The 25,023-nt window shown below is 62.3% G+C and overlaps 1 protein-coding gene across 3 annotated transcripts; it reads right to left on the bottom strand.

The window, feature by feature from the left end:
* Positions 1-4,649: 4,649 nt before the first annotated feature.
* Positions 4,650-23,461, bottom strand: JUP (junction plakoglobin). 3 transcript variants are annotated; one of them, XM_071450761.1, is made up of 15 exons: positions 23,376-23,461; positions 14,079-14,311; positions 12,880-13,133; positions 11,402-11,640; positions 10,360-10,561; positions 9,823-9,967; positions 9,382-9,485; positions 8,110-8,448; positions 7,554-7,709; positions 7,132-7,251; positions 6,849-6,999; positions 6,643-6,764; positions 6,395-6,434; positions 5,685-5,852; positions 4,650-5,492 (listed from the first exon to the last, which is right to left on the bottom strand). In XM_071450761.1, the coding sequence occupies exons 2-14, from the start codon at positions 14,302-14,304 to the stop codon at positions 5,707-5,709; spliced, it is 2,244 nt and encodes a 747-aa protein (XP_071306862.1). In that variant the 5' UTR covers positions 14,305-14,311; positions 23,376-23,461; the 3' UTR covers positions 4,650-5,492; positions 5,685-5,706. The 3 variants fall into 3 exon arrangements, with proteins under 3 accessions (XP_071306862.1, XP_071306863.1, XP_071306864.1); XM_071450762.1 differs by having other exon boundaries at positions 23,335-23,415; XM_071450763.1 differs by lacking the exon at positions 23,376-23,461 and adding an exon at positions 23,140-23,216.
* Between the last annotated feature and the right edge of the window lie 1,562 nt (positions 23,462-25,023).

Below are 25,023 nucleotides of genomic sequence, written 5' to 3'. Positions count from 1 at the left end.
CAGGAGCTGCTTCTTCCTAATCCCCTGCCCCAGGATTTGCTGCTCTGGGCAGGTTCCCTGTGCCTGCACAAGCAGATTACAGGGGGCTATTTCTGATGGCAGCTTAAAGGTTTGACGCCATGGGCCCCCTCCAGCACATGCCAGCAGCACTGGAGGCCTGGCTGGCTGTGACCTGCAGGAGTGTGGCACTGAGAGCCACCGGCCCCATGGAGCAGGGCTGGGGTGCTGGGGTGCTGCATGCTCCCTACCCCATGGCACAGAGACAGAATTTGGGGCTCATTCCCTCGTACTGGCACTGCAGGGGGCAGTGCTGATGGTCACCTTCTGAACAGAGAGGGGAGCAGCCACAAGGGGAAGGCTGCAAGCACAGGCAAGGCATGGTGAGGATGATGCTCAGCCTGGAGTGAGCAGGTGGGTGGAGGCCTCAGCCCCATCTGTCTCCCAGTGCCCCACATCCATCCCCCAGCCCCTTGCTCTAATCCTGCCCCAGCCACACGCAGGCCAGAGGCACAAACAAAGCAGAGATAATCTGTCTGTGCCCCCCGCTGAACCCCGACCTTGCCCAGGGATGGGCCAGGTCACAGAGCCATGGGCACTGCCCCTGCCTGGCCATGGGGGCTGCAGGGACCTCCCCCTGGGGTCCCCACAGCTCTGGGGGCTCTGCTGGGATCCCCACAGCTCTGGGGGCTCTGCTGGGATCCCCATAGCTCTGGGGGCTCTGCTGGCAGCAGGGATGGATCCCCACAGCTCTGGGGGCTCTGCTGGCACCAGGGATGGATCCCCACAGCTCTGGGGGCTCTGCTGGCAGCAGGGGCCCTGAGCCCTGCTCCAGGCTGGCACATCTGGGGGAGCAGCAGCCCTGGCATTCCCTGGCACACCTTGCCAAGCCCACCAGCGCCCCAGCACAGCACAGGGGAGCAGGGACGTGTAGGGGGTCCCGGCAAATGCTGGGGGGTCTCTCCCAGCATCCAGCTTGGCTCAGCAGCAGCTGCTCTCAGAATTAGCCCGGGATGTTCTGGGTGAGGAAATCCAGCCCGTCAATCCCATTAGCGGTGATTAGCGCTGTCCTGGCCGTGCCCACCGCCCGCGCCAGCCCCGCTGCCCGGGGGCACTCACGGAAATACTGCAGGGTCTCCTCGATCTGCTGGGGGGTCAGGGGGGCTACGGGCTGCGGGGGGGCGCTGGGGGCTCGCAGCCAGTCCCCGTGGTCGTAGCCGAACACGGTGTCAGCCCGCAGCGTGTAGCGGGGCAGCTGCTCGCCCAGCAGGCTGACGATCTCCACCTCGGCGACATCCTCGCCGCACAGCTCTGGGGACAGGGGGACACGGCGTCAGCCCAGGGTGGGGGGCGTGTGCGGGGAGGGGGGAACATCCTGTACCCCTGAGCCCACGCTGTCCCCCGGGGGTTTGGGGCTGGGTCTGTCCCCAGAGCCGCTGGTGTAGGGATTGGGGGGTCCCCCGCAGGGTGGCACTCAGGGACCCTTCCCCAGCTGTGCCCTCCTCCCCTCCATCGCTGCCCGCGGGCGGGGTCCTGCTGCCATCTCCTGGCCACGCTCTGCGCTGGGGACAGCGGGCCTGGCGTGCAGCGCGGGGTGAAGGATGCCGGGACAATGGCTCATCTCCGCACAGAGCGGTGACAGGATGGAGGAACAGCCCAAAGCAGACCCAGCTCCTCCCCTCCCTCACCCCGGGGGCCCGCTGGCACCCTCAGCTGTACCCACCAGTGATGGTCGCGGCATCGCGGCGTGTGCCCGGCTGGGACACCGGGCTGGGGTGGGGACAGGCGGTGACAGCTGAGCCTGGGCTGGGCTGGACGTGGCAGGCGGGTGGGCTCTGGCTGGGGAGGGTCTCTCGTGGGACCGGGGTGTCCAGTTTGGCCGGTGTTGCGTGGGGGCCTGGCTGCCATGGGGAGAGGCACCAGAGTCCCTTCTCCGGCCCCTGCCTGGGGGGAAGGAGCTGTTCAGGTGATGCTCGAGGGTTCCAGGGACACATCCTGAACCCCCATAGGACAAACACCTTCCCGGAGGCAGCATCTGCCAGCCTGGTGGCACAGCCAGGGCTCAGGTGTCCCTGCTCCCTGCCGATGGCACAGGAGAGCTGTAGGAACGGAATCCAGCTCAGCTCCACCCTGAGTACGGGGCAGGTTTGGCAGAGGCAAGGGGTCAGCGTACCTGCTCTGCGGTGGCTGCTACGGGACGCGGGGGCTCAGCACCAAAGCAGCGCCAGGAGCGGGCAGGACAGGACAGGACAGGACAGGACAGGAGCCTGGCCCCACAGGGTCCCTGCCGGGTCGCTGCCTGCGGAGCGAGCAGGGAGGAGCTGTCGAGTTGCCCGGCACTGGGCAGACACGGCAGTAGTGCCAGAGAGAGCCTTGGGGAGCTCCACCTCGAAGAGCAAAGTCCGCGAGTGAACCTCCAGCCTGTCGGCACCAGGATGCAGAGCAGGGAGCTGCCGTGCCGGGCAGGGCAGGGCTGGGCAGCATCTGCCTCATGCCAACCATAAACATCATGAGACGGGCCATAAATCCGGCATATCCCTGCTCTCTGGCCACCTCCAATGGCTCTGGGTCGGGCTGCAGCCACTGCTGGCACTGCTGCCCCTCTGCCCTGCAGGGCAGGAGCTCCCTGCCGCATCCCCAGCCCTGCTCCCACCTCCACCATTGTGGGGCTGTGGCACAAGCAGCCCCTCGTTCCCAGGTCATGCCAGAGCACGGCTGCCCTCTCTCCTGGCAGGTGCTCAGGGTCGCTGCCACATGCACAGCACCCAGACCGGGCCACCCTGCTCCCCCCTGGCACACAGGGACAGCACAAAGCAGCACACAGACCCCAAATCACACTCACAGCCTTCCCCAGTCCTGTGCCCCCTGGCACTGCGACCACCAGACCTGGGGTTCGCCCAGAAAGCAGCTCCCCAGCCCCAAATCCTGCGACCCTCCTGTCCCCAGGGAAGGAGCGGGACCCACCGTGCGGAGGTGCCGCGCTGCCGCTGGCTCCGGGGAGCGAGCGCGGCCGTGAGTCAGCTCAGCCGGGGCTGCCAGAGCCCTGCGTCTGCTTTTGGCCCAGCTCCTGCACGTACATTCACTCTCCCCGGGGGAAGCCTTGCTCAGACACGTGCGGAGCGGCTCCCATCGCCCGCTGCTCCCAGAGCCCCCCGTCCCCACTGACCCCGGACCCCACTGTCCGCCCTCTGCCAGCGTCTGATGAGCCGGGACCTGCCCCGGGAGCTGGGCCAGGGCAGAACGGTGGTCCCGGGCACCGATGGGACACGGGCCAGGAGGAGCAAGGTCCTGGCTCAGGCCGGCCCAGGTACCTGTGCAGACTCGCTCCCTGCCCTGCCCGATGCCGTCCTGCACCTCCTGCCCGGGCACCTCCCGAGGAGCGCCGTGAGAAGGGGAGCGATGAGGCAATTTCTCCCAGGGCTGCGGCAGCCGCCCTCAAATTCTCCGGGGAACGGAGGGGACGGGCTAGGCACGGCCCGGGGCTCGCCCGCGGGAGCTGCCCGGGGATTTGGGGTGCCCGGAGGGGACCGTGAGAACCGGAGGCACCGTGAGAACCGGAGGCACAGCGCACCCGGTGACAGCGGAGGTGGAGTGGGACACGGCGGGAGGCCGGGTGCACCGGGAGTGCGGGAGATGCCGCGTTCGGGTGCACGGATTCCGAGGAGGGCGATCCGCACACACGCTGGGCGCTGCTCCCGGCGCCGCGGTGGCTGCGGAGCCACCGGACATCGCTCCCGGCCCCGCAGACAGTGAAAGCCGCTCCCCGGCAGGTGCGGAGAGCAGCCGAGGATGCCGGGACCCGCAGTCCATCCCTCCCTGAGGACCCCGCAAGCAGCTCTGGTTGTTCTGGTCCAGGTGTCTTCTGGCTCCACTTCCCCCCCGCAATCCCGCACATGCCCCTGGCGGCTCCGTGCAGGGGGATCGGGGATCTCGGGATGTGCATCCCTGCCCATGGCTCCAGGAGGGCTGCAGGACCCGACCCCTCCTAGGACAGATGTTCTGGGGCATCTCCAGACCTGCTGGCACTTTGGGGACAGCCAGCTCTGACAGCAGGAACATCCCTGTGACCCGCAGCAGGGCTCCACGAGGGGGGTCCAGGCTCAGCACAGCCAAACCCCCATCCCAGGCACACAGGGCTGGAGCCAAGGCCTGTCACCGATTGTCTCCTGCTCTGGCAGCAGCTGCAGCAGGCCAGGGGCTGTCTGGCCCCTATCCCATGAGCCACCCCAGCCCCATGGAAATGCACTGGGTTCTGCCGGGGCTGCCCGGAAAGCAGCTGTTGTTTTGCTCACTGCAGGTCCTGGCACGGGCTGTGGCAGGAAGCAGCTCCATTTCCCTGAGCACTGGGGTTGGCTGTGGCCACAGGCAGGCAGGATGTTCCCCCCAGTCCCCCTTCCCAGGCCAGCTCCTGCTGCTTTGTCCCCGCTTGCTCCTGTCCCGAGCACGGCACATGAACCTCGGTGTCCTGCCGTGCTCTGTGGCAACCTGGGCCCACATCCAGGCAAAGCAGGTGCCAAGCATGGGAATGAGCTCCCCAGGATCACTCTGGCCCACGGAGGGACTCACCAGAGGGCGAGGGCTGTGCCTTCCCCTGGTTGCCCCAAGGGACCATCCCCAGCCGACAGAAGAACAGGCTCAGGGCAGCACGGGGCTGCAGGGGTTATTTTATTCTTTGCTTTGGTCTATACAAAAACAACTTACAGAAATAATAAAATCTTCCATTCCTGACCCACACTCCAGTAGCTGTCCATCCCTTTCCAGCTGGAGTGTTAAACCGCCATCAGATCTAAAGCCTCTTTTAAAAAATGCGTTAGATAAGGGAGGAGGGGACGGAAACACACCACTCACCAAAGAGAAGGGAAAGGGGTTAAAATGTGCAACAAAGATCAGTACAAGGACACAGTTCCTAATGCTGGAGTCACTCCTCTATGGGGACTGGCAGGACAGGGACACAAAGTCAGCTCCCAGTGGCTGATAGGAAAGAATTAAACCTCAGACACCCCGAAGGTCCTGGGACACGGACCCTTTGCTTCCAGCAAACTGGATTGGCCTGATTCAGTTGGGGTTTGCAGGAAGCAAAGGGTTTTTCCATGTCAGATTCCTCTCCTAGAACACTAACACGCAGAACAAATCGTGGGGAAGTTAGAAAGCACAAACTTAAAGACGGCAAAAGCCGTTGGCACCATATTAAAAATAAAAAAGAAATATATATTCATAGAAAAGACTATTTTGCCAATGAAAGATCACTAACGGTGCAAGGTTTGTGTTTTAAAGCTTCAGAAACAGTATCTTGGATGCTGGATGTGGCAGTAGGTGCTCGAAGCAGTCCCAGGAGGAAGGACCTTCTCCACAGACCCACAGCGAAGAAAACAAATCGAAAAATAAAACCTCTCGTGGGAATGGAAAAGTTTTGTCTTCTCAGGCACTTCTGTCTCCCAAGTCCTTCTCGCGAATGCTCAGCTCTGGGGCCACCCTCTTCTGCATGGAGAGAACACCTGCAGGGGCAGAGAACTCCAGTCACCCACCCAGGGGGATTTGGGAGGACACCAGCGCACGGGACCCCCTGGGCCCACAGGTGATGGGGACATTGACAGCACCAGGGACCCCGTGGTGGCACCAGGGACCCCCCAGCAGGGCAGGTGCCACCAGGCAGCCCTGCCACAGGTCCCAGGGGTGCTGGCAGGTACCTGGTGTGGGGCTGTGGGTGGGTTAGGCGAGCATGTGGTCAGCGAAGGGCGCTCGGACACCGTCGCTGTAGGCATCCATGGGGTAGTCCCCGTCCATGTCCATGTGCATGTCCATGGGGTCCAGGGGGATGTCACCCGAGTACATGGGGCGGTAACCAGGGTCCAGCTCTGCAGGGAAAGAGCGTGGCAGCCTCAGCTCCCATCAGATCTCAGCCACCTCCTTGTCCCCCCCCACCCAGGGCAGCATGTGACACGTGGTGATGTAAAAGGGCCCCACCGTCCCCTAGCCCAAGGGCACGAGCTGTGTGTGCTTCCTCTATGGGGACTGGCAGGACAGGGACACAAAGTCAGCTCCCAGCAGCTGATGGGAAAGAATTAAGCCTCAGACACCCCGAAGGTCCTGGGACACGGACCCTTTGCTTTCAGCAAACTGGATTGGCCTGATTCATGGAGTCCACAGGAAGCAAAGGGTTTTTCCATGTCAGATTCCTCTCCTAGAACACTAACACGCAGAACAAATCATGGGGAAGTTAGAAAGCACAAACTTTCTAAGCTGAGCATCCCACTCAATCCCCAGCAGACGGGGCTGGCACTTGACTGACAGCCACCTGAGAAAGGTTTTAAAACCAGCCTGGCTTAGTGACAGGAGGCAGCTGTCCCCCAGAACCCAGCCCATGGAGACCCTGCAAGGAGGGCTGTGCCATACTCACCATCTGAGTAGGGCTCGTTGATGGGGATCATGCTCTGAGCCTAGGGAAGAAGATGGCACAGTTGAAGGGATTGATGTTCACCATGCTCAGGGGCCACGACCCAGGAGCTGAGGCCACAGCCCATCTGCCTCCCACCTCCCACTGTCTGGCAGCCCCTCCTGTCTGAGCTCTGGTTGGAGGTGCTGCCAACAGCTTTTGGAAGCAGCACGGGGCCATCCCCAGGGAAAAGATCTGGTTGGGATGCTCACCGCTTCCCAGGCTGCGGGGTCGTGCTTGAAGAGGGAGTTGGTGAGCTCCACGGAGACGCGTTTCCTGTAGTCAGGGTTCTTGTCCTCAGAGATGCGGAAGAGCACAGCGGCCGCGTAGGTGGCTGTGGGGACGGCCAGAGCCTCAGCTCCTGCTGCCACGCAGCACCAGCACCAGGAGAGTCCCCAGCACAGTCCCCAGCACTCACCTGTGCCCTCATTCCTGGAGTGCAGCAGCTCCATCAGGGGAGCTGAGGCCCCCTCAGCATCGATGGCATCTGCTGCCTCCTTGTCCTGGGCCAGCTCGCAGAGCACGCCGGCTGCCACGCGCTGGATGTTCTCCACCGGCGAGTACAGGAGCTGTCAGGAGAGATCAGCACCCGTGTGAGGCAGCCTGCAAGGAGCCCCTGTGCTCTGGGCACGTCCTGATGCATGGGGCCAGCAGCACAGGGTGCAGCTGGCCATGTCCCCCTGTGTCCCCAAAGCCCTGACCTGCACGAAGAGAGGGATGGTGTTGAGGCGGAAGATCTCCATGCGGTTCATGGGGTCCCGGGCCAGGATGTGCAGTGCCCCCGTGCAACCCTCCACAATCTCTTCCATCTTCACTCCATCCTGCCAGGGAGCAAAAGCTCAGACAGAGCCCTCACATTGGGGCACGGCCACCTGAAGTGTGGGCACAGGGCACCCCCAGGTTTTTAAGGTGACAAAATATTTTAAACAGTTTCATCCCATTTCATTTGTGAATTAGTTTTCAGTCTTGGGCTGCAGGAGGAGATATGTTCAGTGCTGCAGTCCAGTGACAGCATCTAAACACCTCTTGTGCATTTGAAAAAATCTGTAAGTCAGAGGAGGGCTGGGTTTTGGGGCGCCAGGCTGTGCTGGGAGCAGGGCAAAGGGGTAGGGTGGGTGCTCACTGTGTAGGGCTGTTGTGTGCCAGCAGCTGCGTGTCTCTGGGCGTCCTGGTGAGCCTTGACCAGCAGCTGGACCAGGCGGGGGATGACAGCAGCCTCCTGCAGCGGGGCGTGGTTGGCCGGACACAGGGCCAGGTTGCGGATCAGGCCTATGGTAGCCTGGGGGAGAGGAGGAGGAGGAGGAAGGAGCCATTTGTCTCAACTGTGCATCAGAACAGCGTGTGTTCCCCCAGAGACCCACGGCTGCACCCCTCCCTTTGTGTCCCATCCCCTCTGTGGTGCAGGCTGACTCTGCCTCCCCCTGCCCTGCATCCACCCTCTTCCCAAGCTGAGCTCCAACTCCCATTAGCAGCAGGCACGAGCCCCTTCCTCCATCAGGACATGACCCACCAGGAGCAGGGCTGTGGCAGCAGCAGCAGCCACCATCACTCTGTGCAGAGCAGCAGCTGCTGCCCCCCTCAGCATCCCCTCCCAGCACAGAACAGCAGCCAGGAGCCCTCTCCAGCCCGGGCACCGGCCTCCTCCTGCCCCCAACACCCCAACACCTCTGGCCCCTCACCTTCACCAGTGGCCACTGGTTGGGCTGGTTGAGGAGCTTGACAATGGCGGGGATGCCGTAGTTGAGGCGCACTGAGTTCTGGGCCATCTCAGCCTCGGGGTGCCGGCTGGTGAGGTGCCTCAGGGCGCACACGGCCGGCTCGGTGATGTCCTCCTTGTCACCTGCCCGCAGGATGGTGTGGATCAGGGCCTCCACCCCGTTGGACTGCGTCACCAGGGTCTTGTTCTTGCTGTTGTTGCAGGTCAGGTTGGAGAGGGTGCCGGTGGCACAGGTCAGCACATTCACATCATCAGAGCTCAGCTGGTTCACCAGGATCTTGAGGACGCCGTCCAGGCCCTCCTGCAGGGGTGGGGATGGGAGGTGGGAGCAGCACACACACAGCCAGACCCAGCTCCAGCCCCACATCCAGCCCCACAGCAGGCAGTGATGGGGGGACACAGTGTTCCTGACTCCCACACAGCTCCTTTTCCATCCCCCCATGGCTCCTTTTCAATCCCCCAGAGCTGGAGCTGCTCCTTCATGGTGAGCCCCAGCCACTCTAACACGTGCAGTTTCACTCAGAGTTTAATGTCTCCTGCTGGGATCACACTTCTGATGCCCCTGTCAGCACTCCCCACATGGTGATGGAGTGACCCCAGCCCTGGCCGTGCTGGCCAGCAGCCAGCAGCAGGTCAGGAAAGAGTTAAAGAGCCATGACCACATCCTCCTTCAACCCTTCAGTCATCAGAGCCAGGGGTGGTTCCATGACAGCCAAAATAGTTTCCAGGCTGCATCAGAGCTAATCCACATGGACCGGCCCCAGCAGATGGGAAAACTCATCAGGAGGCAGCAAAGGGCTGGGAGAGCAGACCCAGAGCAGGGCTGGAGTCACCTCTGCACAGGCTGTGGGCACAACAGGCTTGGCAGCAGCTCTGCCAGCAGCTCCCCCAGGAGCTGGGCAGGCAGCCAGCCCAGGACAGGCTGATGGGGCTCCTGAGCCAAAGCAAACGCTGGTGGCACTGCTGAGTGACCGTGGTGGCCTTGGCCCAACGCTGGGGACACACAGGAGTGCTGGCAGCCAGCTGGCACGGGCAAGTGAGCAGCACTGGGATGCAGGGCAAGCCCTGCTGCTGGGTAACTTGGGCACAGCAGGGCAGCCCCTCACCCTGCCAGGCACATGGAATGGGGAGCACAAGGCTTTGGACTCAGCCTGGCACGAGCCACCCAGCACCTGGCAGGGACACGGCTCCAAAATGTGGCACTGAGGCACAGCCAAGGGTCCTGCAGCCTCACCTGCTTGGTTGCCACGTCAGAAAGGTTCCTCAGGGTCCACAGGCAGTTCTGGACCAGCCTGGGGCTGGAGCTGGTCAGGTGCTTGCCCAGTGCCTGCATGCCACCTGCAGGGAAGGGGACAGTCCTGTGAGCACCCCTGGCCATCCCAGCAGGGCTGGGTGGGCTGGGCATTGGCTGATGCTCCTGCACACAGAGCAGCCTTGTGGCTCAGCTGAGGCCAAATCTGGTGTGTGAAGAGCTCTTGGACAGCCAGGATGGATCCTGCCCACACAGGAACATGCCTAGGTAGCCTTCAGAGCAGGAGTCCAGGCCAGCACAGGCTCCACTTGCCCGTGCAGACCTCTGTCCGTCCCACAGCCATGCAGGAGGACACGTCTCAGCCACATCACCCTGCCACCACCATTCACCCTCCTCCTGTGGCTGTGGCCCAGCCTCTCTTACCAGCCTCAACGATGGCAGGTTTGTTGCTGGGGCACACCGACAGCACCTTGAGCACGCGGCTCGTGGTCCAGAGCAGCTTCTCGTAGTTGTAGCTGCGCATGATCTGCACCAGGGCCTGGGGTCCCCCGTTGGCCAAAATAATCAGCTGTAAGACACAACCCCAGAATGGTTTGGGTTGGAAGGCACCTTAAAGTTCCAGTTCCATCCTCCACCATAGGCAGCAGGACATTCCACCACGTGAGGTGGCTCCAAGCCCTGCCCAGCCTGATCCTGAACACTTCCAGGGATGGAGCATCAAGAAGGGAGGGTTGGGGTGTGGGACCCCCTCTCCAGATTCCCCAGCTCATGCCAGGACACAATCCAGGCAGGAGCTCCAGCCCCTTGGCATACAGGAATGCTCCAGTCACATCACCAGGGATGCACGAGATGCTGGGGTCTCCACCACTGCCTCCTGTACATCCTTCAGGTGCAAAGTGGGGCAACCACCCCCCTCCCTGCCTTCCCCACGTCTCTGTCAGTCCGGGATCCCCAGCCCACCTTGCTCTCCTGGTTCCCATAGGCCAGAAGCTGGAGGCAGTCGGTGGTGATGGCCAGGAACTTGGGGTTGTTCTTGTTCAGCAGGGGAACCATCTTCTGCAGCCCGTCAGCCAAACGCACGGCCATCTTGGCCCCCTCCTGGTACAGCAGCAGGTTGTGCAGGGTGGTGATGGCGTAGAAGAGAACAGACTCCACGGGTGAGCTGTGGGAGGGCAGCACACTCCACGTCAGGGCAGGAGCTACACCACACTCACAGCAGGCTGCAGTAGAGCCCCCAGGGCTGCCCCGAGCCCAGCACCCACCAGCACCCCAGGGAATGGACACCTCAGAGCCTGAGCCCCATCTCTGTGGCCAGTGTGGGTGAGGTAGCTGCTCCTCCTCCTGCCTCCATGCAGGCTCCATACACAGCAAACCCCAGAGGTTTTCACAGGTTCACACTCTCCCATTGCTTTGGCGAGCAGGAGGACCCACACTGAGGGCAGCCTGAGCCCTCCCTTCCTCTGCCTCCATCCCAGGAGGAGCTGCCAGGTTCTGCCATCCCCACCACTGTAGCTGGCACAGGGTCTGCAAGGGCCCCCTGGCGTGCAGAAGCCTAAGATAGGAAATGCCAAGTCATGGTGAATGGGCTAGAAGCCCTTCTTCCACCTTTTGGAACCCCTGCTTATCTCTCTGTAACCCTATAGGTCAATTCCCTTTAACGCCTGCCATTGGACAATTTCTGATGCCCCTGTACTCTGCATAAAGAGCTGTTTTAGCTTGGTTCTAGTAGAAGAGCTGTCACTGAAGAATCAATAAAAACATCACTGTGGAACCCCACACAGCCTTCTCCTCTCTCTCCTTGCATCTGCCTGCCTGGGCACCTAGCAAGGTGAAGGGCAGAAATCACAAAGAGCTGATAATCACTAAAGGGCTGATCTCACTTAAGCTTGCTAAGGTTGCCTGCAGCTAAGAACTGCTTGGGAGCTCGGGCAGTCTGTCCCAATCAGAACTGCACTATCCAGGACGCCCCAAACCCCACAAAAGGCTTTACACCCCCGTGTACCTCAGCATCCTGACCAGGGCTGGGATGCCACCAGACTTGAAGATGGAGAGCAGGCCCTCGCGGTGGTGGGAGAGGTTGTGCAGGATGCTGGTGGTGCAGCGGGCGGTGTCCAGGTCGCTGGTGCTCTGCATGGTGCGCACCACGGCCGCCACAATCTGCGGCGACTGCATCAGCGCGCGGCGCGACGCCTCCTTCTTGGACAGCTGGTTCACAATCATGGCTGCCTTGCTGACAACCACCTGGAGGGACAGTGTTGAGGTGTGATGTCGTGGTTTGCCTCAGATAGCCCGGGTTTCTCCCTGAAGATTCCTTCCCCAGGTGTGTCAGTCACCTCTCCTTTCCCTCCCAGCACTGTCTGGCAGTCCTGGCATTCCAGAGGGCATCGAGTGATTGGCAGAATTCAAAAGATGCCCTCTACCCCTGGGGGGACATTGGGCCATCCAGCTGGCATTTGTCCCTTGAGATTTCCCCCTCCCATACCTGGTCGGTGGCTCCCTACCCCTTCCCTGCCCCTCTCCCCGGGGTTCAAAGGAACAGCAACCACGGGCTCAGGGAGTTCTGTTGTTGCTGTTGCTGGATTCAGAGGCCTGTGGGCCAGAATAAAGCTCTGGATCCAAACCCTCCATCAGAACCGACTCCTTTCCTTCACCATCGCCTTAAAGCTTCTCTGCCAGAGGGAAACCTGAGCTCCTGCATGTCTGGGTAAACAATTCTCCAAATCACTTGTCTCCAAGCACCCAGCTGCAGCATCCAGCCAGCCAAAGGTGTCTCTGAGGTGAGATCACCACAGCTGCCGCCTTTTGGTCAAGCAGCAAGGGCCAGACAAGCTCAGGCACGTCCCATCCAGCTATATTGGTAATATTCCAATAGGAGAGGAGCCAGTGTGTGGGAAGGGGTCCCACAGCAAGGACAGGGTGTGAGGTGACGTGGCTGGGCAGGGTGGGCTCAGTCCTGGTGCAGGGCGGAGGCAAGCAGGAGTTTGGCCAAGAGGAAGGAGACAGACAAGGCCACAGAGCCCCACAGGGACAGGAGCCCATCAATGTCACAGACATATTTTATGAAAAATCCTTTTGCCAGGATCTTTTCTCCTGAGAAGCTGAGAAGCTTCAGCTTCTCCATGTTTTGATGCTTTGGAATGTGATTTGGAGAACTGTTTACCCAGCATGTGAAATTGTTCTTACTTGATGACCAATGACAGCCACCTCGACAGTGTTGAGGCTGTGAGCAGTCACAAGATTTTATCATCATTCCATTCTTTTCCTTGCTAGCCTTCTGATGAAATCCTTTCTTCTGTTCTTTAGTATTGTTTTAATCTATCATTTTCTTTTAATGTAATATATATCATAAAATAATAAATCAGCCTTCTGAAACATGGAGTCAAGTTTCTCATCTCTTCCCTTGTCCTGGGACCCCTGTGAACACCACCACACATCAGCGCAGCAGCTGAAGAGACAAACACAGCAAACAGAGCTCCTTACCGGGTCCTCATCGTTGAGCAGCTTGGTGAGCTCTGGGATGGCACGTGTGGCCAGCTCAGCATCATCCTGGTAGTTGATAAGGTGCACGATGGCTGACTTCAGCATCTGGGAGGGCTCTGCCAGGCGCTGCACGTTGGTCTGCTGCCCCTCCAGCTGGGTGGTGATGAGGAGCGAGCGGTCCTCCACCGTCTCGGGGTACATGGCAGCCCGGACACGCTGGGCACGGGTCATGGCCAGCTGAGCCTCCATGTCAGCTGCAGGGGGGGACAGGGAGGCAGCGTGAGGCTCTGTCCAAGGAGCACTCCCAGCCCTGCTTCCCAAACCCAACGAGATGAGCAAGAGCTTAGCGCAGAGACACCGGCCACGTCAGCAGTCCCCGCGTGCTCTGCGCAGAGCTGGAGCTTCAAAGCGTAAACAGATCCGGCAGCACAGAGATAAGACAACACTCAATTAGGCAGCATGATGGGGCAGTTGTCACACAAGGCCCATTAATTAAAAAATTAAGGATATTTGCAACTTGGGACTAGCTGGCACCGGAAAAAAGGAGAACACTGAGGCCTTGCCCATTGAGGATGCTGAGGTGTGATATTGCAGCAGCCACCCGTGGTCCCCACCTCTGCACCACAAGGACTGCACAGGGTCCTGTAGGGAGTTCTGATCCCCATGGGAGCCGTCAATAAACCTACAGCTGACAGGGAATTGCAGAGGCAAGAAGAGCAAACCACCCCTTTTGAGGGGATAGAGCTGGAGGAAGCATCTCCTTCACCCCAGGCTGCAGCTCCACATCGTCCTCGCCTCAGCGGGAGAAGCCGTGGCAGTGCCCACAGTGTTATGGCACAGACTGGCAGCTCTGGCAGCCACACTGGGACAGGTTTCCCAGCAGGCAGACAGGCAGTAGAGCAGGTGGCAGATCCGTGGGATGGGATCAGCTGTTCCCATCTCGAGCCAACCCGCTGGCACGCTCGGATGTGCGCGCAGCTCAGCTCCAGCACGGGCTGACCGCGCGCCACCCCCGCGCCACAGCCTCTCGGCGCTGGGGAGGAGGACAGGAGGAAGCATATTTTAGGCAGCAACAACTCCCAGGGTGTGGAAGCCAGCTTGGAGGAGTACCCAGAAGCAGCATGGCTGCGGGGGAGGAAGAGGAAGGCAGGAGCTGAGCAGCTGAGCCTGCAGATGTGCCGGGCCTCACAGCCCCTTACCTTGCGCTTGGCTCTGGCTCTGGCTCCCTCCCTGGCAGTAACTCGTGGTGGTTGTCTTCTTGATGGTGTACTGCTTCCCATACACCTCATCATCATCCCCCAGGCACTTGCTGCTGACCGAGGGCACCTGCGTGTTGACGCCGGAGTGGATTCCGGAGTCGTAGGTGTAGGTCTGCTGCCACTCCGTCACCTTGATCGGCTGCTCCATCATGTTCATCACCTCCATGGCTGCTCTGCGGGGTGGGCAGGGCAGATGTTACACCTCCAGGTAGCCTCAGGACCCTCCTGCCCCTCTCCTGGCCCCGAATGGCACGGCAGGCCCCGCACAGCAGCCGGCCCGGCGCAGAGGGAGCCGATCCCTATCTGCCCTCCTCCCCCACTGGAGATGAAAGGCGGCACCGCGATGACGAACCCAAAGCTCAGCACTTTGCTGCTCGTGTTCAGACATGAACGGCGGCTGCGTCTCACAGAGCTGTGTCTCACCACTGCCACGGCCAAGGTGTGGGCAGGCTCTGCCCAGCACAGTGAGACACCACAAGCTCCAGGGTCCCATGAGCTTTTTCAAGACCCTTTCCAGAGACACAACCTGCTCAGAGCTGGGGGCATGCCAGGAGCTCCAAGCTCCATATGGCTGGAGTTCCAAGCATAAAATGAACTTTTTTAGAAGCTTCCTGGGACACTCCTAAAGCACCTAAAAATAAGCAGGCAAAGACACTGGCTCAGCTCTCCTACAGGCGCCCACGGCGTGGTCCGGGGCTGGGCACTCCCCACTCAGTGCCAGGACAGGGCAGCCCGGCACATCCCAACACTCAGGACAAACCAGCCAAGGTTGCTGGGAGCAGGGCTGGGATTTCCTTGTCTTTAATTTGGAGATACAGGAGGAGGGAGGACGGCTCATGGATTAATGCCTGAGCTCACTCAGGGCTGTGAGTCACCAGCCCTGCATCCAGGCCCCCGGCGCGACCAGGAGGGAAGGAGGCAGGCGGGGAGGGAAGGTTGGAGGCAGGCGGGGAAGGAGGGATGGAGGCAGCACCCGCCCAGCCCTCCGCTGACCCATCACCCAGCATTCCTATCCCTTCCCGGGCGCGCAGGAGTGGAATGAGTCAGAGTTTCAGAGGCGATAAGCAGCGAAGGGAGCAGCAGCAGCAGCACCCATTCCAAACACCCTAATTACCACCTGCACCGGCCCCGATTCCTGCGCCGGGCTGGACCGGGGCGGCCGCGCATCCCTGGCTCCGCTCCAGCCGCCAGCACCGCGCGGGACCCGCAGGGACCGGCCGGGCTGGGGCGGCAGCCTCGGGCTCCAGAACCCTCCTGGAGGAGCGAGAACACGGAGCTGAGCCCCCCGCCAGGCCGGAGGCTGAGTCAGGGCGTCGGGTGGTGGCCGAGGACGCGGCTCGGCGGGGCACGGCGCGCTCGGGCTTGGCGCGGCTCGCCCCGGCTGTTTCCCAAGGAGCACCCGCCAGCTGCAAGGGAGGAACCCCGAGCCCTCTGCAAGGGAGGAACCCCGAGCCCTCTGCACGGGGAGGAACCCCGAGCTCTCTGCAAGGGAGGAATCCCAAGCTCTCATCTTTCAGATGGGAAACAGAGCCCCCCACGCGTGTCCCCCCGGTCGGAGCATCCCACAACGCCCAGCCCCGGTCCCACCGCCTGCCCGGAGCCACAGCAGGGCGCTGCTCCTGCCAATGCGATATTTTTTGAGCTGTCAAGCAGCACCGGCAGACTGAGAGCGGCTATAATGGGCTGTGGTGGTCAGGAAACGGAGGAGCCGCTAATGGAGGGCGGTGGAGGCAGAGCCGGGGTGTCTGAGCAGTGGGGCAGGACAGTGTGTGACACACGGTGCCAGGGGCCAGAGGAGACACAGCTCCGCTCCCCACCCCGCGTGGCAGCAGGGATGGGCCGTGAGAGCCCCGGAGCGGAGCTGGGAGTGCCGCGGAGCCGCACACCCGCACCTGCGATGGTATTTGGGAGGGCGGGTCCTTCGGCTGGGTCATCCTGGCCACGGTGGCAGTCTCTAAACCGTGTTGGGAAACTCAAGAGAAGCAACAGTCGTGCCTTATGAAGTGTGGAGGTGATAGGCAAGAGGGGGCTCTGTGGCACTGGCAGGGCACAGCACCGTGGTGCTGGGTGAGCTGGCACCCATCCCACCTGCACAGCAAGGCCACAACACCCTAGGCCAGCACTGGAAAGCTGCCCTGGACAAGGTGGGCAGGGGGAGAGCAGAGCTGAGGGCAGCACAGACCACAGCAGCTGACAGATCTGGAAAGGGCTGATGCTGCTGCACCACTGTTGAACAGTGACAACCACTCCACAATTTAGAGGCATCAGACAGGCACTTAATTTTCCAAACCTCCAGGAGCTGGGCTCAGACACCGTACAGAGCCCTGCATTATGCATGAGCCACCCCTTCTGTCTGCACCACAGCACCCAGGGACATCAAAAGCCAGCACAGCTCCCCGAGCTCTGACACGAGCTGCCCCAGACGAGCTCCAAGCAGGAGAGCAGGACCAGGAGCCCCACAGAAGAGACACAGGCACCTGTCCTTCCCCTGGGCATGCCCCTAACAGCATTTGCTCATGGCCACAGAGGCCAGCAGCACCCGAGGTGACAGGGCCAGTGGAGCAAATGCCAGACACTCCTACTGTGAGCAGTGACATTTTCTGAGCCCTGTGTCAAGCGTGCCCTGCTCATCGCTCCGTGAGGGGCAGACACTGACACAAGCTTCTCCCCCATCCTCCACAGCCTGCCTCTGTCCTCAGGTGTCCTCTCTCCTCAGCAGGATCAGGAGAGCTGGTTACCCTGGGGTCAGGAGCCATTTCCTGGCAGTGTTTCTAGGGAAGTGCTGTACAGGAAAGGACCCTCATGCAGGAGGGAGAAGCAGGGTGTTATTTGGGGCATATGTGACAATACCCACACTGAAGGGTCAGCCACGAGCAAGGGGCATGTCTGGGTGGGCTCCAGCCTTCCCACATCAGCCCTGTGGGCAGGATGATCGCTGCTGAGCCCAGCCCATAGCTCCCCCACCAAACTGGTGGAGTGGAAGGGGAGAACAGTGAGGGCAGAACGAACCCACCAGGCCTCACCTGAGCCCCACTCCACACAAACCTAGACCCCAGGGAAACAGGGCTTGCTCCTGGGAGCAGTGAGAAGTCCCTCAGGAATCAGTGAGGCAGCTGTGGGGGACCGTTCAGAGGGGCCAGCAGGTTTGGGGAGAACCCCCAGGCTGCTCCTGCACCACAAGGAAGGGGCCCAGACACCCGAGGGGCTTCAGCCATGGGATGCAGGACAGGCAGGGCCTTCAGCCACTCAAGCAGGGCACTGCCAGGAAGAGGTTAATCCCTCTCCCACCACTTCCCTCAGCCAGGAAGGCAGAGGAAGCTCCCGCAGGCTGTCGGGCACCGGCCAGCAGCTCATCCGCCCCCGGAGCCATTTGATCATCGTCCAAGCAGCACAGCCCCCCGGGACACCGTCTGCAGAGGAAGTCTCTGGCAAACATGCAGCCCCAGGCCTGACCAGCCCTTCTCACCAGCTGCTGTGAAGCCTTCAGCCTCAGCAGGCAGGACACAGCCGGCAGACAGGGCTGAGCTGCCCAGAACAGCAGCAGGAATGCAGTGAGTGCTGCTTCATGCAGAAATATCCACTGCTCGGGGGCTTCTCGGGGAGCAGCAGCCCCTGGGGTGAGGAGCCGTGGTCCCCAGTGTGGGGTCACCCCAAGGGGAGCAGGTGGGGGGCACAGGGCACCCTCACAAGCCCCAGGGTCTCAGGGTCAGGGGGTGTGAGGGGCAGCCTGAGCTCACCCCATGCAGGTCCAGCCCATCCTCAGCTCAGCATGGAGCAGTGTGGGTGCCAGCAGGGGGGATGCCAGAGCCCCACAGTGCTGGGGGGGCCCCTCATGCAGCCCCAGCATGTGAGGGGCTGAGCTCGGTGGTGGGAGTGTGCGAGTGGCTGCAATTACAGTGGCCAAGGCTTTTAAGGGAAGGGAAGAGGCAGTTAAGGCAATTCAATAAATGCAGCACAAGAAAAGACTCTATTTTAGAAGCACTTACACTACACACAAGCCATCTCCGGTCCCCCCCTCCCTGGAGCAGCCAGGGATTAGCAACTGCCCTGGGCAGCCACAGCACAAGGTCTTCCCACAGACAAGGACACCCAGAGCCCTGGGAGAGCTGCACCTTGAAGTCCCCCAACACTCTGCCCCTGCCCCAAGGTGCTCTGAAGTGACACCAAAGGGCTGATGAAGCTGAGGCAGCCGCTAACGAAGGCCCCGCAGCCGTGGCACAAAAGCTTCGGTGGTTTTGAAGAGGATCCTCAGGAACACACAGCGGGAGCAGGCAGAGAAAGGAGCTTGTCAAGACCTCACCAGCATCAATAGGAAGCGTTGGAGTCAGATCCCAGCACCAGGAGCCCTTTCAATGGGGCTTTACAGGGAAGATGAGTGGAAGAATTCAAAGGGGAACGAGAGCAGCTTGAAGTTTAATGAGGAGGAGACAGCGGCAGGGGATCAGCCTCTCGTTAGAGCAGGCAAAACCACTGGCCTGGCCTTGCACACAAAGGAGCCCATGGCCTTTGTGCATGGATGTACCCTGGTCCAGAATGGCTCCTGGCTGCCCCACCAGCTCTGGGCACTCAGGGCATTCAGTGGGGTGTGGGAGCTTCAGATCCAGGCTCCAAACCTTTTCTATATTTCAGCTACCGTGATTTTGTTATATTTGAGCTGCTGAATGCCTCATGCAAAGCTCCAGCTCCTCTTGCTGGGGGTGCTGCATCCCCCTGAGCACCAGACCAGGCTCTGGCAGCAGAGCAGCTCCAGAAGGTGGCAACTGTGCCATGACCTGCAGTGCTCAGCTGATGCTCTCCGTCAACCCAGAGCGTGTCCCCGAAATGCCTCGCCTGCACCTGAATTAACAGCTCCTGACAGCTCCAGCACATGCCAGGCCCAGGCTGTGATGTTTTGGCACTTCACATCACAAACCAACACAGTATTATCCATCAAGTGCTCTCCTGCTGCAAGTGCACGCACAGCACTGAGCATGACACCCACACCCGGCTCCTGTGCAGGGCCAGGGCCCACAGCAGCACCCTCAGCCCAGGGAAGGCTTTCCCAGGGACATCCACCTGCCCAAGACCCACTGTGGGGTCCCTGGCAGCGCATCCCCCTCCCCACATCACTACTGGTTGTTGGCACAGACACCTCCCCCTGCAGGGACACCAGGATCAGGAGGACCCACATGGGCTCATCTCCTCCTCATACTTTGCTGATCTCATTAGAATCAGGTCTGGGAAAGATAGGAATTTGCCACTTGTGCATGGAAAGGAGAACTGGCATGGTGAGATTAATCACAATTACTCCATCTGGATAAAAAAACCCCAAAACCATTATTTTGTTTCAATGAGCACAAAGAACAAGTTGTTCTTTAAGAACACTGTAATTGCAGGCTCTGGACCTTGCTGGCTGCTCCCAGCTCCAGCCACGGTGCCCAGGACACAGGGAATGCCACCTGACCCTGCCAGAGGAGCTGGGGCACTGAGGAGGGGCACAGAGGTGCTGAGCCCCGGCTTAATTTCTCCATCCAGTTGCATTACAGCTGCAAAGTTCAGACGCTTCACAAGAAATTATCACCCACAGCCGTCAGCACCCGGCCTGTCGGAGCAAGTTAATGATTTGTCACCAGGGCTCTGCCCGCGCGTCACCGCGATTACAGCAGCTCTGCCAGCAGCCAAAGGTCTCTCCCCACACACAGAGGAACGCTTTTCATCCAGCCCCCTACCCCAAAAAGCCACACGGGACCCCAGTGCCCCCACCCCACGGGGTCTGTGTCCCAGCAGCAGGGCAGCCCCCCCCGGAGGGCGCTGCCACCGTCACCCCCTGCCAGGTCAGCTCAGCCAAGCGTGGGATATTGGGAAAACACCGAGCATTCCGTCTCCACCCCGCCAGAAGCTCCTGGTCTGGGAAGGAGGCCCGAGGAGTGGCTGGGAACAGGCAGCGCCGATGTCGCGGGCTGCCCGACAAGCCCCGGCAGCCGCGGTTCGAGGCTCCTGCCCCGTTCCCAAAGCGATTCCCGAGCTCAGAGTCCAAGGCGTGCCAGGATGCCTCCAGGGCCGCCAGCAGCCGCCGCAGAACCCATCGCGGATGGTGGATTTAGAAGGGTATTTCAAACCTCTGCTTAAATAGAAACATCTTCATCTCCCCCCCCCGCCCCCAACCCGCGCAGCCATCGACAAACCGGGTGTGGCTGCAAAGCCGGCGCTGTTTAAGCACAGGCACGATGCTGAGGTCAAGTTTTAAGCTTTTTTGGAGAAGGAGTACCTGCACCTTCCCACGCCCTTGTCCACATCTTTGTCAAGTCTGTCCATGAGCAAAGAGGGGTAAAATCAACCCTCCCAGAGCAGAGAATGAGATTCAAGGCAGCGATGGCAGCTCCCGAGCTGCCATCCCCAGCCGTGTCCATTCACACAGACCCACCTGGGACACCCCATGGGGCTGACACTGACACCTACCCCCAGCTCTGGGTGCCCACACACCCTGTCTAGGTGGGGAAGCACCACCTGGACCCGGAGTTAGGCTCCTACTGCTGTAACAGACACGACATTTCTTTTTAACTTCTGTTAATTAGAAGCCAGTCTAATTTAAACCTTAAAAACCAGCACAAGCGTCGGTACAGATGCTGCAATTAAAGTTCTGCAAGTTCTCTGCGCAGAGAGAGGCTTTGCTCCCCCAGCCTGCGGAGCGGGGCCAAGGGCAGCTCCGCTCCCAGGCTCTGCCATCTGCGAGCGGCAGCGCGCCCGGCAAAAGCGCCGTCTTAAATCCCGGAGATCTGGAAGTGTGATAAAAAGCCAAATCCCACCGAGCGCTCCCACACCAAACCACAGCCTTGAAGGGAAGCCGTCCTCCCCAGGAACGGGCTGGGCTGCAGGAGCCGTGCAGCTGTACCGCAGTGCCTGCCCGGCTGAGTGAGGCTTTCAGGTGGGGGAAACAAAGGGGTGGGTTAATAGGATTAGGGCAGCGCCGAATGATAACACTGAAATGCGGCACCAGGACCAGAGGGGACATCCCCCAAGGCCCCCCGGCTGCAGCCCGGCCACGATTCACCCGCGCTACCCCAGGCACGGAGCACAAACTACTCGCACACCCAGCCCCAGGAGACCCCTCCCAGCAGCCCGGCTCGTCCCCCCAGCCCCTCCCGGGGATGAACGCGCTTCCTGGAGCCGGCAAGGACACGGCACATCGCCCAGACAATAGACTGGAACGCCATTGTCTGAGAGAGGGCCCCGCACGGCCGCCCCACCTTTCCCCAGCGCCCTGAGCCCTGGGGACCCGCGGCTGTCCCTGCTCCTGCACGGCAGCCACGGTGCAAGGAGGGAGAACAGCCCTGAGCCACCGCTGCCAGGAGCTCTGCGCGTCCCCGTCCTGATGGCCAACTTGTTTAAGCCAAATTAGCAGTAAAATGGGTTTTTCATTACACTTCATGGAAATCCTCCAAAACAATGAGCGATAACAGGCTTCAGATGTGCAAACGCAGTTCCAGTGGGTGCCCTGCACCCTTTCCAGCCAGCTCCGACACCGACAAGGACACAGAAATGGACCCCTATAATTTTCTCATCCCTGTTTCCGGCTGGACCGGACACTCCGAGAGCGGAGCCCGGAGCAGCCCCCGCGGACACTGCACCTGCCCTGGATGCGGCTGACAGCCCGGAGCAAACGCCCCCGGCACCGCTCCAGCCCCATCCCCGCGGCAGCTGGCGGGGAGACGCTGCGCCCCCGGCTCCCCCCAGCCGATGGCAGACGGACACCGGAGCCGCGAGCTGCTCGGGGCTGGCACCAGCGCCAAACCCAGCACGACGTGGGCTGGAGCAGGAGGTGAAGCCACTGGGGGGGGGGACCGTGTCACGGGGCTGTGTCCCCAGCCCCCACCACCCTTTCTGCTATGGGGAAGCTGACAAGGGAACATGAAACCAGGCATGGGACTCACCCAGGCACCCCAACAGCGTTATGGGGAAGCCGGGGGTGCAGGGACTTCCAGCCTGGCCGGAGAGGGTGCAGGCTGATGGTCTCACACCCCGGCAGGCACAATGGTGGCGCAGGTCACCCTGTCCCGTCCCCTCCTGAGCGCTCACGCTCCTCTCCCAGCACACGTTGCTCGTATGACAGCCCACGTTTGCCTTCTCCGGGCAACTCCCAGCAACATTTCAGCATTATCCTTTCATCTGTGCTGTAAACCTGATTAATTAAGCTAATCACTCAGCTAACGCAATTAGAGCGCTCTCTCCTCTCCAAACATCAGACAAACAGCCAAGTTTCGCTCCCCCCCGCCGTTTCCCGGTGCGGATGTCCGCTGTCCCGGGCTCAGCCGGGACCCTCCGTGCTCTCTGTGCCCAGCACTCCTCACCCGCGGGGGGCTGTCGGGGTGATACCAGGACCCCCCTGGACCCTCTCAGCCCCCAGACCTCACATGCCAGGCAGTGGGCGAAGGATATCCCCGGTCCCACGGGTAAGGACGGCGATGTCGAGGCGATCCGAGGCGGCCTCAAGAGCAGCACGCGGTGTCGCCAGGTGTGGCTGCGGGCACGGAGCAGCCCGGTTTGCGTAAGAGCCCCACAGCACCGGGAGAAAGCCATGCCAGGGCCTCGCCCGCCCAGCGGCAGCTCCGGGCGGGGCCGGGGACAGAGTCAGCGCCTCGCACAGGAGCGCGGAGCCGCGACTCGGCACCGGGAAGGGGCCGGGACAACCCGGCTGCCCATGGGGAAAGCCCCGGGGACCCGCCCAGCCTGTGCCGCGCAGCACCGGCCGAGCTCCCGGGCAGCACACGGGGAGCCCTGCCCCAGACGGCGGCAGCGGGGCCGAGCCGGGACTCCCGGTGCCGCCCGGCCCGGACACTCCCCGGGTCCTCCCCGCCCCGAGCGCGGCCGCTCCCCAGCGCCGCGCGGCGGAGTCCGGTGCAGCCCAGCCCGGAACAGCCGATAGCCACAGCCCCGGCCCCGTCCCGGCCGCCGCAACTCCGCTCACCGGACCGCTCCCCGCCAGACCCCCGCCAGCCCGGTCCTCCGCACCCTCCCCGCTCACCGGAGCGATCCCTGCCCGGTTCCGCCGGCCTATTGCCGTTCACCCCCGGTCCCCCATGCCCGATGCTCGCTGACTCGGCTCCACTCACCGCCGCTCCCGTGCCCCGCCCCGCCCCGCTCACCGTCGCTCCCCGTAGCCGGTATGCCAGCCCCGCTCATCGCCGCCACCCGTTCCCGGTACCAGGGCCCCACTCACCGTCCCTCCCCGCCCGTTCCCGATGTCCCAGCCCCGCTCACCGTCGCTCTCCGCCGCCCGCCCGCTCCTGCCCGAACAAAAGGCGAGCAGCGCCCCGCGCCCCGCCCCGCCCACCACAGGCCACGCCTTCGCGCCGCCCCTCCGCTATTGGCTGCCTCGCACGCCCATCAACCCCAGGCCCCGCCAGGCCCCGCCCCCGCCGGACGTGTTTATCCGCTCCCCATTGGCGGGGGCGCGGCCGCCCCGCCCCCTGCCCGCAGATGATTGGACAGCGGGGCGGGGTGGGCGGGGCGCGGCGGTGGCAGAGCAAGGGCGCGACCACGCGGGGACCACCTGGGTGACGTCAGTGGGCGCGGCCAGGTGGGGCCGGGACCCGCCCCTGGGCAGGGCCGGGGGCTCGGGGGGACCCCCGGGGCCGTGCGGCGACCCCCGGGCCGTGCGGGGACCCCCGGGCCGAGCGGGGACCCCCCGAGGCAGGAGCGCGGGGGCGGCTGGAAGCGGCGCTCGGGAAGGGCTCGGGGCTGCTGGCGCTGCGTCAACCCGGTCCCCGCCGGACCGGTCCAGCCGGGTGCTGCCGTCGCGTCCCGGGCGAAGCCGCCGTCACCCAGTGCCCGAGTCATCCATTGGATACGTCCCAGCCCACCTCAGGACCTCCCCCCTCCAGGTGTGGGGAGCAGGAGGATTGTGCCCCGGTGAGGATGAGGAGGGAGCATCCTGCACCCCCCGCTCCCTGTACGGTTCCCTGGTGCGTCTGGCAGCGAGCGCTGCCAGGCGGGGATTCGATTCTCAGCTCCGAAGGGAGGTGAGAGACAGCGCTTCCACCGCCCCTGCAAGGAAAATGGAATTCATGGCTGTGCGCTGAGCGGGAGAGCCGGAGCGCAGCGAGAGAGAGCTCTCGGCACAAGAAAATGGGCACACAGAACGGCACGGCAGGGCAGGGCACAGCGCAGCTCAGGCCTCAGCCAGAAATCTCATTCGTGCTCCCCTCTTGGTCAAGGTCGAGGGTGTCAGGAAAGCGCCACGGTGTGACCCAGCTTCCTGCAGCCGTGCCCCTGCATCCCCTGCATGCCACTTCCATGTCCCCAGTCAGTCACTGTGCATCCCATCTCTGCGCCCCTGGCACTGCCCCGCAGCTCCACGCTGTGACCTGGGGGACAGGACGGTGGCCATGGGGGACAGGACGGTGCCATGCTCAGGTCACCGCCACTGCCGGCTCACGCCGCCGCTCCCAGAGCTGCTGCTCCTGCCTGGCACTGCCAGGAGTGATGGATGCACATCCAGCGGCTGCAGGTGGGAGCAGGACAGGGAGCCCGGGCACCCCACGGCTGCCAGGGGCTTTGCCTGGTGCCCGTAGATCAGCAGGAGGGAGGAGCTGGGGCTGAGCAGGGGACACGGTGCCCAGGAGTGTGTCAGAGCAGGGCGGAGGCCCCAGTGCCACCCTCGCCCAGCTGTCGGGAGGATCCGCAGGTCTTTGTCCCCCGGGCTGCGGGGCCAGCGCTGGGCTGCGCTCCCCGCTCATCCTCTGCTTGGGCCGGCCACACCCCAGCCGGGTGGCGCTCCCCTCCCGAGGTGGCTGTGACCCATCGGTGACAAACGCAGCTCCTCCCAGGTGACCGGACAGCCCCGTCCCGGCGCAGGGTGCAGCGGGTGCCCCCTCCCAGCGCTGCCTCCCCCAGCCCTGAGCTTTGC

The sequence above is a fragment of the Agelaius tricolor genome, unplaced genomic scaffold (genome assembly GCF_023055355.1).
Source record: "Agelaius tricolor isolate 1412-34295 unplaced genomic scaffold, bAgeTri1.0.p SCAF_31, whole genome shotgun sequence".
In the NCBI taxonomy this organism is placed as follows: domain Eukaryota; kingdom Metazoa; phylum Chordata; class Aves; order Passeriformes; family Icteridae; genus Agelaius; species Agelaius tricolor.
This window is presented reverse-complemented; position numbering and strand designations above follow the sequence as displayed.

Excerpts from the sequence above, each read along its gene's own strand:
- JUP (XM_071450761.1), bottom strand. The coding sequence starts at position 14,304 with ATGGAGGTGATGAACATGATGGAGCAGCCGATCAAGGTGACGGAGTGG. Across the intron at positions 13,134-14,078 it reads GAGCCAGAGCCAAGCGCAAG|CTGACATGGAGGCTCAGCTG; the intron begins GTAAGGGGCTGT and ends CCCCCCCTGCAG. Across the intron at positions 8,449-9,381 it reads CTGACGTGGCAACCAAGCAG|GAGGGCCTGGACGGCGTCCT; the intron begins GTGAGGCTGCAG and ends CCACCCCTGCAG.